The sequence below is a fragment of the Cyanistes caeruleus genome, chromosome 4, assembly GCF_971803275.1.
Source record: "Cyanistes caeruleus chromosome 4, bCyaCae1.hap1.1, whole genome shotgun sequence".
Classification (NCBI taxonomy): domain Eukaryota; kingdom Metazoa; phylum Chordata; class Aves; order Passeriformes; family Paridae; genus Cyanistes; species Cyanistes caeruleus.
The window spans coordinates 52,733,627-52,748,185 of NC_141704.1; the positions used below are offsets into that span (position 1 = coordinate 52,733,627).

The following is a 14,559-nucleotide window of genomic DNA, read 5'->3' on the forward strand; positions in this document are numbered from 1 at the left end:
CCACCAATGCACAAATATCCTGCAATGACATAATATTAAGCATTGCTTATTAATCCTAATTTGCCTTTCTAGAAATAGCACATCATTTGTATTATGTACACTAAATAATTGTGTCCAGAAAGGATTATCTACTACATACAGATTGAAAGAGACAACAGACTAGACTAAACTGTCATAGCCACTATATTTAGTAGTAACTTAGGAAAAACTGGATTTTAAATCATTTGATACTATGTTATTTGCAAAAGTAACCAGGGCGTATAATATATTGCAAAATCTATGTTTACTCAGAATACTCTGGCTGGAGAAACTGTGTTATAATAATCAGTGAAACTGAACAAAGTAATATTTCCGTGGCAAATTTCCTTTGGAGCTGGTGTATAATGAAGAGAAATTTTCATTACTAAGAAAGTGAAAGAGTGGGTAGGTTACAAGTAGAACATACAAAAATACTCTTTCAAGGTAACTATATAAAAACCCACTGAACTATTAGGTCAGCAGGTGGAAGGGGAGGAGTAGAAAATATTGTAATTGATAAATGTTTAAATTTTTTCCAATATATGCTTTTTTTTCCCTTTGTTTTTAAATTAATTATGAATTTAATCGTAAAAGCGGTGTACAGAAAAATGCATTGCTATTCTTCATCTAGCATATTTAGCTCTCCTTATTTGGAGAGCTGTTTAAGCAGCAGCCATGTTCACTCGAGACCACTAGAAGGTGCTCCTCTGTTGAAAGATAATTATTTCTGTCTGAATTGCTGTTAAAAGCTAATTTTCCTCCGATAACTGTGGTTCTGGCCGGTTGTTTACACAGACTGTAATTGCAGCCACTACCCCTGCTATAAAACAGCTGGACCTCGTCTGCTATAACCATTATCACAGCATGAAAACAACAGATCTGTGATAACATTTTCTGATAAATTGAAATCCCATCTGAGCAGGACTGCAGTCAGTTCTGCTGGAAGGTGGGGCATGGAAATTGTGGTGGAACTAACAAACAACACATTTTGTAAAGTTAGGAATCACAGAATCATTTAAGTTGGAAAAGACTTTTTATGATAATTGAGTCAAATCATACACCTAACACTACCAAAACTTATTCCTGGAGTAAATTAAGGCAGAGTACATCCCCAAGGAGAATTTGCACACTTGTCTGAAGTCTGAAGGAGAGCCCAACATAAGAAAAACAAAACAAAACAAAATAGAAAAACACCAAACCAAACAAAAAACCCAAAAAAACCCCAAACAAAACCCAGACAAACACGAGCATACGATCTCCACCAATTCCACACCACCAACAGTACTGGGATATCAAGCTGCAGCTAGAAGTATAAGAATCGATAATTCATCTTTTATACACAACCTTGTATGAGCCTTAACCAAGTCCTGATTTAGTTTGCTCCCCAGAGTGGCACTCTGATAACCTCTGGGTACACACAGGCTGCCTTGGTCAGCCCTTTGCATAGGGCATAGCTCTTACCTCATCTCTTACCTCTGCAGAGACCCCTGACTGCCCACATTTGCTCTTCTCCCTAGCAAGGCAAGCAGAAACACAGTCTCAAGTTTGCTTTTTATCTGCAGCCTAAGAGATGGAAATCTGTAGACATCCCCAAGAGAGTAACACTGCTGTTTTACTCCCTGAATTTAGACAGGTCATACAAAAGCGACCTCTAATTTAGATAAAAATTGCTCCACCTTTGGCTGCTACAGAGATAAGGCTCATGGGATACAAGTCCCAAACCACTTCAAAGTAATCTCAGCTGGAGCCTATCAAGGATAACATGAAGAAAACTGTTTGTAAATACTTTTTTATTTGCTGCATGAAAGTGACACAAAATTGAATGTTGTGCTAAGCTCTGAATTCCCCAGATCAGGAACTCCACAGACATGCCTCGTAAAATATTAGTTTTCAATTCTTCCTCCCTTTTCTATTCCTCTAGCACATTACACATTCACACCATCAGGTGTGAATTAAGATCCATATTTATTGTCATTTACATATATGAGCATAGATTTGCAAGAGCCAGGATATTTGTGGGGTTTTGTTATTTAAAACGGTGGTCTCTTGATTTTTAGGCCTTTCACATAAGATAAAATTAAATACTGTTGTTTCTGTGACTCTCAAGGAATGTTTTTCTCCATCTCTCCTCATCTCTTTACTCCCTCACTGCCCTAATTTATTTTTTTTTATTATTCACGTTTTATTATTATTCATGTTTTATTAAACATGTTTAGCATGTTTGACTTTACTTGAATCTTGTACAGATTTAATTTCTTCTTTGCTTTATTATTAAACAAATATGTGCTTCATAGTAGACAGACATTGCATCAGTGTCTCAGAAATAGAAAAAATTATTTGTCATGTATATAAGTGAGCTTAAAAAGCCCTGAGCAGCTGGCCACTTTGAAAGATCATACCCCAATGCTGAAGATGAAAGCTGAATTCAAGGCTCTGCTGCTACCTTTACTAAGCTGTCCAGTATGCTCCTGAGAGACTCCTTTCCCACCTAAAGGCACCAGGGAGAGTGAATCTTCAAAGGAGAGTTTCTGCTGTTCCTGCCATCCCCTGGCATGAGTTAATCAATGGGGAAAAGGACATTGACCCTTCTGATGAAAACAGAAAAAGAATGCAGAAAATTCTGTTTTCCAGTAGGAAATTAGGGCATGTACCTCTCATGTTTAGAAAATCTGCATTTCTGCCCTACATGTGTCATAAGGAACAACTACTGATCCCACCTCCTTGAAAGACACTCTGGTTAGTAAACACATTTGCAAATTCTTTTTACTTTTGCCATATATAAAATATCTATGAGAAATGTATACACCACACCCACTATTTGCTAATAGTGATATATCCTATATCCTGATAATGCATTCAAAGTTTTTTAAAGACCAGAATATATTGAGGTTTTTTTTTCCATTCTGGAATTTATGTATGTGTGTGTATATATATATATGTATATATTTATGTATATATAAATAACTTTATAAGGCAGGTGCACAGGCTGGGAGAGTGCACAGGCTGGATTCTGCCTGAGGTCCCAGAAGAATCACACAGAGAGAAATGTTGGTTTGTTTGTGAAGGACCTTCATGCCACTCTGCCAACCTAAGAGAACCTTCAAAAGGACACAGCATGACCAAGGAAATCATGTTCTCCTAGGGACTCTCCAGCAAGCACGTGGCAAGGTGCTGTTCCACACTAATATCCTCTCCATCTCCTCCTTGTACGGGATAATGATACATGAAATTTGCCCCTGCACTAGGTTGCACCTGCACTATGCCCATCAGGATGCATCTACTAAGAATAAACTCACTTCTATTTCTGGAAATTGGGGGATGGAGACATATCATTCCCATAAGTGGCAGGCATCATTCCAAAATCACTCCAGCTTCAAAGAGAAAGAAAAATCTAGAAGTCATGTCAAAAAGATCAAAACATAGATTTGACACATCAATGCGAAGTAGCAATGAGTGTATTTTTAGTTTTCAGTCACTGGATGCTAAATATTATCTAGAGCTTTCCCATTATGGAAAATCTGACACACATAGCTCTTCTTGCACTCTTATGCTACTGCTTGGGGACTGGGATATGCACCTCCAATAGAATCAGCTTTCATCGAAGAGAGAATAATCTTTCTGTAGCTATTGCCTGTATCTCTCCAATTAAACTCCAAAATTTACTACCCAAAGACTGATTCCACAACTAAGCCTAAGTGCAGACAACAGAAGACTTCTCATTGAGTGTGAAAAGAGGAAGCATAACAGTGAGATGTTATGGCTCTTCTAAAAATAAGAGTAAGAGAAGAAATTAGGAGGTCACTTGCATGCTTTTCATTTCTATTTGAAAGGTCACTTGTGGTCTCCCTCATGAACAATGTAAAGTTTAAAATAAACTGATATCTGAATTATTGTCAGCTTGCCAGGGCTGGAATATGATGAGCCTGCAACTCATTCAGTGGCTGGCTGAGAGCTGCTGCTTCTTTTTTTTTTTTTTTTTTTTTTTTTTTTTTAATTTGAGGATTCTGGCTCTCAGAAATGCTTGCTCACAGTCATTTGTGCGTTATTATTAGCAAACTGTTAGACTGGCCCCTTGGCACACATTTTGTAGGACCAAAATAATTTTATTGTATTCCTTCAACATTTTACTGGTACAAAAGAGGTGAATTGACGGTGAGGCAATCACAGCAGACCTTGAATACCCTCAACAGTATTAGTTTGGTCATTGCTATTAAAATACTGAACAGGCTCTTGAAGACAGTATTTTTTACCAGCTATCACATTAGTTGTTTCCTAATAGGATGAAGTCATCAATGGAAAAAAAAAGAGCAGAAACAAAGTTGCTGGGTATTAAGTGACAGTCCTTACTGTAATGTAAGACACAGCTGACAACAGAAAAGAATAAGCTCTATCAATCAGCTTAGAATTTTATGTAAGTATTGCCATACGTACACCACTTGTTTCTACAGATGGTGGTATAACTGTTCCTATCACCACCATCAAACAAGAATGGGAAACAATCTGGCTGAAAAACAAGCACGTGAAAATTTTAACAAATCTATGGGAAGCTTCTTTGGCAGAACAGATCACATGGTTCATTAACTATTTCACAAGCATCACTATGAAAGTGATATGCCAACATTAGCAGCAATACCACTGCCCAGATTTTACACTAACATGACCCCTAATATAACAGGATACTAACTAATCTAACTAACCACTTTTCCTATGCAGTGCACCATCCTCCTGGCTAAATCCCAGTCTGCCTAATTTCCTCCTGGCATCTTCAGTTAGTACACCCCTTAAACTTCAGCATAATAGAAGACACTGAAGAATCTGCTATTAAGACATTTGCATGATCTTTTAGAGCCTTCCAGATAAGATGTTTGACAAGAAGAGTAATGTTTTCAGACAGCATAGCCTTGGTGGGTGTTTTGTTTGAAACCACGTATCATGAAATTGCTCCCAGCATGGCGCTACTGTCCATTAGAAAATCTGCAACATTCGTGTACGCCCACGGTTCAGTGCAATTCCTATAATGAGTGCTTTATTCATTTATCCCAGTGTCTACGAAGCTCAGATTATCATTTAATTTTAAACAAACTGCATACTGTGAACATTTGTAAGAGAGCAAACCATTAAATTTAACATTTATACAACAGCTCTAATTAACTTGCTGTATTATGATTCCTCCATTTTAAGAAATACAGATTTAGTTATACATATCTTGTTTTCTGTAATTTTTTATAACACATTTAAGCATTTAGTTTTTCTATTCACACCATTTAGAAAGGAACTTACAAGTAGAAATCTAAGCAGGTTCATTGACAACTGATTCAAATGCAAGTACAATACAAATACAGTACTGTAATCAGGCTTTTAGCCAGATTTTAATACATCTTTAGAAACACAAAAATGGGCAGGTAGAAACATGTATGTTTTGTAGTAAGTTTTTAAAAACTGATGTATTTAATATGCACTAAGCTAAGGATTAGTGCACATAAGCAGCAGTCAAAGCAAAAATGCTGGATTGAAAAAATACATTTCCAAGTGTACTGCCCATTTATGTGTATCACTAAAAGTCTGATCAAATTAAAGACTATCTTAAATGTACTTGATAGATCATGTTTATCTATATTAATGCAAAATGCACAGCCTGAACTTTGGGCCAAGAAAACCCACACTGAACGCAGAATTTAGGTCTGAAGTAGCGCAAAAGAACAACTGTGTGTATGCTGAGCAGATGCCAATTAAAACATACACTTGCTACACCTTAAACACTGTGTTATTTTCCATACAATGTCCCACAGCTTTATGAAAAATAGGGAAATGCTTATTTAGGAATTTCTTTTAAGTCAAGATTTGAATGCATTTTTTGAATGCATAGTATCATCAAATGGATCAGTTTGTAAGCTCTCTCTGGTTTAAATAAAGCAAAAAATCAATTAAGAAATTGACACTTTCCCTTATCTCAAGTAATTCTTTCATCTTTCTCAAAGGAAAAACAAACCAGGGGTAGGTATATTTACTTTTCATTGCCCCAAACTTCCAATATTCTTCAATGACCTTTTACTTTCCACTGCAAAATAAAAAGCACAGCAGAACACAATATCTAACCAAATAGATGTGCTTGGTGATGGATCAAAATAATACAGTGGATAACAGCCAAAAGACAATAATAAATTCTACTTGTTCTGACCACATGCCATGGATATAAAGAATGTACTAGATAAGGGCTGTTTTCCACAGAAATATTTATTGTGGGAGATGTTTATCAAATGAATTAAGCTATTTCTTGACTGAAGAACTAGAGAAGCAATTGTTTTCTAATCTTGTTTTAAGTCATAAGGAGTGTCTTGAAGGATTCCCTGAAGATGATATTGCTCAAAGGTTGCAACAGAAAACATCCCACCTTGTCCTCCAGCTGAGATCTCTACTTTTCATCAATATAGTTTACCTACTCCCTTATCTCTTGGTAAACTCAGAGTGATGAAGCCTAAATCAGGTTTCCAGCACCTGTCTCTTTCCCCTTTTAGATGTATAAGATTCTTGAACTTATTTCTTTTACTTTTTTAGTCCATGACAGTCAAGGCAATGACTGCCACAGACAGTAAACTGTATTATGACACAGTTCTAGCTACTCTATTTTTCTAGTCCCTATGCAAACTCAACAGCAAGAAATACAGAAGACAAGGAACAAAAAAGCAGAAAGGGCATAGAGAAAGAAAATCATTTCCCTTCCTATTCATTTAAAGTGAGATGCGCAGACTAATCCTTTTCATTTTCAATTTGCAGCCTACACTGTGAGCCAAGATCTGACAGGGGGAGATTGACTGGTGCTAGTTGGTTTCCTGACTGCAGGAAGTTATACACAGGCCGTAAGAAACAACCAGTCACAATTGCCCCTGAAAACAGAGTGTAGCAGAGAAAAAAAAAAAACAAAAACCAAAATAAATAAACAAGGATTCAAAACCAGAGTGGTCCCAAGCAATTATACATTAAAAAAAAAAAAAAATAGAAAAGAAATTAAAAAAGTAGCAGCTATTCAGAAAAATAGACTAGGGAAATTAAAAACAATAAAGCGGTGAATTCATGAACTGCTTGATGCCAGAAGATCCAGATATATTTGATGAGGATCCCAATAAAAGAAGTGATTTCTAAGCAATGAAGTCATTAAAGTAGTAGCAAATAACAAGCAGAAAATATTTCAGCATGGGCTGTACAAACCTTCTGGAGACACAGAGATAACTGAAGCTGTAAACCCACATCTCATCAAGCAATCTCTATCCACACCAGCTACACAGCCACATCAGTCAGCAGTACAGTCAGCTCCAGTCACACTGCCTGCCATCTGCTCACAGTGTATCACAAGCAGCAGCACACTCCCACTGTCACACTGTGTGGGTGCAGTCCCACAGCACTCGAGCCAACACAAGGTACGGCTGCCACAGCCCCCAGCTATCTTGGCTGCACAGCCCTTGGCCATTTCATCAGCACTGGCACTCAAGCAATCGCATCAGTTCAAGGAGATGCTGCAGACGGCAGCAGAAGGAACTGATTTTCCATGAGACTGGCTGCCTGAGCTGGCTTGCTGCACTGTCACATCAACAGCAGCACTGGCTCAAGGAAGGCACCAAAACGATGTGGCTGGCATTAGGAGGGTGGGGTTGTGATAGATCTACATTGGCTCAAATTGCCATGAAACTCAATGTGCAGAAGCTAGCTTCAAATCAGACTGTACTTATGCCCAGACACAACCACAAATATCCACAAACCAGCACTGCCTTCAGGGTTAGGAATTTCTTGCCCATTAGCTTCCTCTCAATGCTGACCCCATCTTAGAGCTGCCACAAACATCGGTATGGTCAGAAATGTGATCCTCACAGAAATAAAAGATGGGTACTGCTAATATGGGTAAACTCCCTATCCTGTTTCACTGAGCAACTGCACAAAGACACAAAGCAGCAGACACTGGTCTGGACAGACCTTCTCCATTTGGCAGCAGGACTGAATCAAGCCACTTTAAAATTTATGTTTAGCTACATATGATATTGACTTACAAATCCAGATGGAATTATCACAATAACCTATATAGATAGAAGACAATTACTCAGTAGTCAGAAAAGTGTGTTCTCAAAAAGAAAAATTTGTGTCTTGATGAGGTCATATCCCATAAAAACTTGTTCCACTGATTGTCTAGCCTTTCAGATAAAAAAAAAAAAATACTGGCTATCTGCCACTTCCAAGCACTGGACCTTGGATTACATATGCTGAACTGAAAGTTCTGTCCTTCAAATTTGAGCAAGTCACTCTCTAATCTTTCCTTTATCCTCTCAATCCTCTCACTATCAGGCTAATTTTCTAAATTTATCGGTTTCATCACTTTTCCTTAAACATCTTCAGTTTAACAATATAATTTCTCAATTTGGGAAGCCAGAATTGAAAACATTCTTGTGATAGCCCTTGTCCAGGTAAAATGTTCTCTTTATGGGAATATTTTATGTTTACCATTACACGATGGTAAAATAGCTGAATAATCTTCATGATGCCTAATTATTTTTCAGAATAAGTGTTTCAAGAGAAGTCTGTATTAAAAGAAGTATCTTGATGTGTCTTTGTTTGTTCATTCCTCAACACAACAGCTTTACATTTGATTTATTGAAACAATAGTGGCTATCTCTTGATCTTAATAGAATGAGACAGACTAAGGAAATGGCCTATTGCTCATGTGCTTCCAGGTGTTCCAGTAACCATCCATCCTGCAGTGCTACCAGTATAAGAATATGTGGGTTGTCCATCTAGACCAGCAGCAACCAGAATCAGATGTTTCAAAGAACAGTGCAAATGGCAGGAACAAAGAAATCTTTTCTACTGAAGATTTCTAATTATCTCTAAAACACAGAGACAGCCCTGAGCCTTCAGACGCAACATTCTCTACACGTAAGTTAAGACAACAGTGGATATTTTTGTACCTCTATATATTTACTCCTAAATTCTCAGTTGCTGAATTTATTCCAGGGCCATTTCATTCCTTTCACTTAGTCCATCTACAGTATGTTCCTCAGTTAAGTCATATCTTGTGTATGGAAACATTTACTGTCATGTTTTCCCCCATTTCCAACCTTTCCTTTTTAATGATTTGCTCTTGTACTAAAACAGAGGGAGGTCCTACCTCTCTAGAATTCCCATTTTCACGTGGGAGCTCTTCAGCACAGCTCTGCTAATACTTACAAGAGCCTCTGCTTCCACTTAAGTGTCTTTTGACAAGACATGCAGTGTTGCTGCCTCAAGGAAGAACTTCTTTTCTTCAAGTTGCTGAGAAAGTTACATAAGACCTAAAAACTGGTCTGAAGGTGCAAACCTGGAAAAACTGAAAATTACTGATCTTCCAAGTATTTAAAATATGTCACCTTTCACTATTTTTATCCTTCTTTGACTGAAATCATTGAGAATTATATTATGGCTTTAGCTGCCACAATGGTGTAAGCTTTGATGTTCTATACAGCTCTAAACAGCAGAAGCGATTCAAAGTAAAGTTTACAAAACTGCCACGAGTAGAAAGCTAAAAGGAAAAGTCTGAAAGTCATTACCAGGAAGTCAGTAGATGCATTGTTTAACTTACCAAACAAGCGCTGATGGAAGAGAAATTTCCCAGCTATTAGTCCTGTGAGAATGGCAAGGAGCCACAGAAACACCTTCAAAAATCTCCAGCCTCCTCCTTCAGGGTATTTATTTGTTACAAAGGAGAAACAATTACCAACAACAATAACATTGGCTTCTGTCTGGCTGTGAGATACTGGGTCCTCAGCAAATATTAAGAAGTTAAAGAAGATCACTAAGTAAGCCACAACTAAGCGAGACCACGGGTGCTGGAAGTAGTAGCGGAAGTCTTTATCCATCCTCAGGTACTGAAGAACTGGGTTTTGCCTACATGTAAAGACACAAATGCATAATGTTATATATACCCCAAATTCTCAGAGCTTAGAAGAGACTCAATATATTACAAAAATCAAATCATTGCAACCTTGTCATCAGCAATTTTTAACACTTTAGACTTGACTAGAAATGAAAGTTTCAATCAAAAGATATTGTTGGATCCAGGGAGAGAAAAACTGAAATTTCTCCCTATTCCAATGTAAAAACAACAACCAAACTTATACACATTGTAGCAGAGGATTTTCAGTCTCAAATATACTTTTCATGCCTCCTCCATAATGGGGTGTGAAAAGAATGAATATAAGAACATGGCAAGCTACCTAAAACCCAGACTGCCTTTCCAGCTGCACAGAAAATGCAACACAAATTTCACAAAGGTTCATGCTAAGCCTAAATGGAATCTTTCTCCGTGTAGGAGAAGGATGGAACCAGCCCAGAAGTCCAGAGGTCTTCTACTGGAAGTTTAAAAGCATATGACCCAGAAACATCAGAAACAATGCTCATATGAAAGAATGACATGTTGGAAAAGATTTTAGAATTAATTCTTGCGAGTCAGGCAAGCCTGTATAAGTCTTTTCATTGACTTCAGGGAGTACACCTATAGCTTTTCAAAACCATAAAGTAAGACACCCTGAAAACAGACTGCTCTGTATGAATACAAAAACTGTACTTTGAAACCTGCCAACTTATTGAGTGCTGCTATAGAAAAATGCAACTGAGCATGGCTAACATTTTAGTTGTTTGCCACTTCATTTCTTTTTCTTTTATTCACAGCCAAATAGTTTTCATCTTCTTGAACCACTTTGTATGCACAAAGATACAAGGCCTTTGTGTCATAGAACACCGAAATTATTCAAGCGACACAGTATGTAGGAAGAAAAATAAAAGCGTCTAGTAATATTGCTTGTTTATTACAGCATGATCCTTGAAGGATACAGTGACAAATTTTTGCAAATGTCATATGTCCTGCAGCAAAAAAACAAACCAAACAAACAAAAACCATCCCACAAAAGACCTAAAACCCCTGATCAATTACTCATCCCTTCCTGGACTTCTAACTTAGGACTTGCAAACTTAGAAATGGCACAAATTTCAATGTCTCTCTTTAGTTAGTCCCAAAATTATTTACCTGCATAACCCAATTTATATTAGTGAAATTGCAAGGAATCCTGTGCCTCTTAAATGAAAAGAATAAAAGAACCTCTCGACAGATTCAGACAATGCATTCAGTAAATGACAGAAAGAAATAATGTCCCATTATGCATAAATTACATATGCAAAATAAAAAATACCACATTACAGAGTTAAAAAGTTAGCACGAGGGAGTGTCGGTCCTTCAAAAACTTTATGAAAAAACGTAATCACTTCTCTTTTTTTTGTAAAGTAAGGGTCGTTGCCTAAGAAAATACCACCCTGGGGAGATTAAACTGCCTTTAGGGCCATAAAGATGCCCAAATATATTTCTTGTTCTCCTTTCGTTCTGTTACCATTAAGAAAAAGTTTTGGTATTTCCTTATGTGTATGAACCATCTTAAAGCCCGAATGGGGCTGGAGATAAACAACTACATGTCCCGGTATTTTTGACAGCTGCCGGACACCCGAGAGTTATCCAACACCCAGCTGAAGACGCGGCTTCCTAGGAAGCGTTTTATAGCATCAGAAGCCAATATTAGCAATAGCGGCAGTGACAAGTTGCTAACAAAATCCTTCTCCTACCTACCTCACAGCCAAAAACGCGGGCGCCAAGAGCGCCGCTGACCACACGCCCGTCGCAACCTGTTAAATCGACATTTCCCCCCTGCCCCCGGCGCAGAGCCGGGCACCCGCGGCCACCTCACCCGGCGCGGCGGCTGTGGCGGCGGGGCCCCGCCGGGCACAGGGCCACGGGCCCCCGCAGCGCCGCCGCCCCGAGCCGCCCTCCCGCCGCACTCACCGCCGCGGGGGATCCGGCGCCGCGGGCGCGGTGCTGCTGCTGCTGCTGCTGCTGCTGCTGCTGCTGCTGCTGCTGCTGCTGCGGCGCGGCTCGGCGCCCGCCCCGGTGCGGCTCTGGGAGACGGGCGGCCCCGCTCCGCCCCGCTGCCCCCGCGGCCGGCAGGGCCCCCCAGCCCCTCGGCGCTGACAGCGGCGCTGGCTGCAGCGGCGTCCCGCCCCCCGGCCGCGGCGGGGAGGGAGCGGCTGCGGCGGCGGCGCTCCTCCCCTCCTCTCCGCTCTTCTCCGCTCCGCTCCGCTCCCGGGCGCGGGCAAGCGGCGCCGGCAGTGCCGCAGCCGCGGCGGCAGCGGGCGGCGCCGCTGCGGCAGGGTCCCGACGCCCCCGGCGCCCGTGCCCGTCCGTGCCCGCCCCTCCCCCGGAGCCTGCCAGCAAGGACCCGAAACGCGCGCGGTGTGCCGCGGGTGTTTATTCACCCTGGCAAAGGGTGGCCGGGGAGCCACAGGGGCTTATCCAGCCGGCGAGGTGAACGAAACCCGAGCAGCGCTCAATTCCCATCGGTCAGACTCCAGCATTATGCAAATTTACAAATACGGGAAACGGGCGGTCAAATCTGGGTATTTATTATCCCAAAGCAAAAGCACGGGGCTGGCAATAACAGACAGATCGCTCAGGACGATCTTTGAAAACCCTAATATTTGGGAGGCTAAGGAGATCTACCCACAATTTACTTACTTGGGAAGGGGATATGCTGAGGCTCCAGGGTGCACACACAGTCTGTATGGTCACTGTGTCGGGCAAAATGCCTCTGTGCAGCCTGCCAGAGTTGTTGACATTGCACTCCAGCCGAATTGTCAACCAAAGCTTTTTAATGTGGGATGTGGTCCCTAGTGTCAGTGTGCTGGTATTGCTGACATCCCAGGAAAACCTTTACAGGATTCTCTTTGCGTTGCATTATGACTGAGTTTTAATGCAGTATGTACTAGTTCTGGTCATTGCTGAAGACAGTTTGAAAACGAAGTTGCTAGACACAGCCTCAATATATCGTTGGGAAAAGTCAGGTAACTCCATTGGAGCAGGTTTCTGAAATTTGGCATCAGGTATCTGGCTGCTTCAGGCCAAGGTAGACAGGAATGTGGCTGAGATCCACTGAGGAATGTGGGAGGGTCTGTTGCAGAAGACCAGCACAACCAGAACAAGCAGCAGAAGACGACTTGTGAACCCCTTCTGTACTTCTGGCAAAACAGTTTTATGTACTTTTGTAAATAAACACGACTGCTACTGAAGATGTCTAACATAATCACCGTATTATCTTCCTCAGTGGAATAGTCTGAGACCCTCAATTTTATGTAGAAAGATGCAGTATTCAGTATTTCACACCAACACACCCCAAGCTATCTTTAAAGTAAAAATAAAATTCAAAAATTCACAGATGAAAAATCATCATGTGCAATGTGAGAGTACAGAAATACAGTGCAAAGCACTGCCTGTTCATGCAACAGTTCTGTGTGTACTGCCACTCTTGCAGAGCTGTCTCCTTATGTTCAGCTAATGAGAATCCACAGAGAGGGAGGCAGTATACACTACAAAGAGATCACAGTCTTCATGCACCTACACACCAAAAAATATTCTCTTCAGCTCATGTTGAAACCCATGCTACACTACAAAGTATCCGTGAACATTTTTTTTTCATAGAGTAAACCAGTGAGCAAAGTTTTGAAGTCACTAAGTTGATCAAATGAAAATCATCTACTTTTCTATTAAAGTAACCAAAAGCCTAAGTGTTCTATATATCTCCCCCAAATTTCATGTTGCACTTGCTGTCTTAAGAGGAAGCTAATACATTTTTTTAGAAGTGTAGTGTTTTACTCATATATATAAAAAAAAACATGGACTACTCCTATTTCTTCTTTTTAACCAGGCAATAAAGATGCCCTTGATGAAATACACACCTGAATAGCAACAATTACCAAATAATCTCAGTAGACAAGATTAATCAGGCCTGCCCACTGAAAGCCAGAGGCTGCCTGCAGTAGAAGATAAACACACTCTTACCTACAGAACTGTCAGTAAATCAAAAAGCCAGAAATAAAACCAGTGAGTTGAGTCTAAAGAGCAGACTGAATCAGGACAATGAGACATCTTGAAATGTTAGTTCTGATACTTGTGGATGAAATTAATCTATCAGCACTCCTACTACAAAATAGACTTGTGTTAAGGCTGTTGTTTTACACCCAGTTTCCAACAAAGCTGTGAGCTTTGAACTAACCATATATTGATACTACTAATTGATAGTACAGTATCAATTTTACACTCAGATATGAGGAATCAGCCTTCAGCACATTCATCTGTATCTGGAATGTTTTCCTTCTGGAATATTTTCTTTTTTCATAAATTATATGAAACTTCTCATATTTCAGTTTGTACCCATTGCCTCTTGTCCCTCACTGGACATCACAATGATTCTGTCTTCATCTTTACTCCTCCTACCAGACATCAATTCCATCCTCCACCTTGAGCCTCCTCTTCTCAAGGTTAAACAGTCACGGTTTTCTCATCCTGTCCTCCTTGAATGCACAAATGCCTCTTCCCTGGCTTGCTTCTCATTAAAAGTACTTCATTCCCTCAAACCTCAAAACCCCATTACTCAGTGATTGTGCTCTTAGTGTATTTTTCTTCCATCCTGCTGTTGTGGGTTG

General features: G+C 40.0%; 1 protein-coding gene across 10 annotated transcripts in view; it reads right to left on the reverse strand.

The window, feature by feature from the left end:
• TMEM117 (transmembrane protein 117) overlaps window positions 1-14,559 on the reverse strand; it is a 192,887-nt gene that overhangs the window by 166,179 nt on the left and 12,149 nt on the right. The window contains exons 1-3 of one of the 10 annotated variants that reach the window (XM_086884653.1): window positions 11,867-12,050; window positions 9,620-9,924; window positions 1,480-1,531 (exon numbers count right to left, since the gene is read on the reverse strand). The exons of 2 other annotated variants lie outside the window; for them this stretch is intronic. Coding sequence is in view for 6 of the 8 variants with exons in the window: in XM_023930998.2 (XP_023786766.1) it covers window positions 9,620-9,896 (277 nt within the window). In the remaining 2 variants the exon portion in view is untranslated. Of the gene's footprint in view, window positions 1-1,479; window positions 1,532-9,619; window positions 9,925-11,653; window positions 11,811-11,866; window positions 12,051-12,595; window positions 12,722-14,559 lie in introns of those variants that run through there. 7 more of the 10 variants (XM_086884655.1, XM_023930998.2, XM_023930990.2 and 4 more) reach the window with 7 other exon arrangements.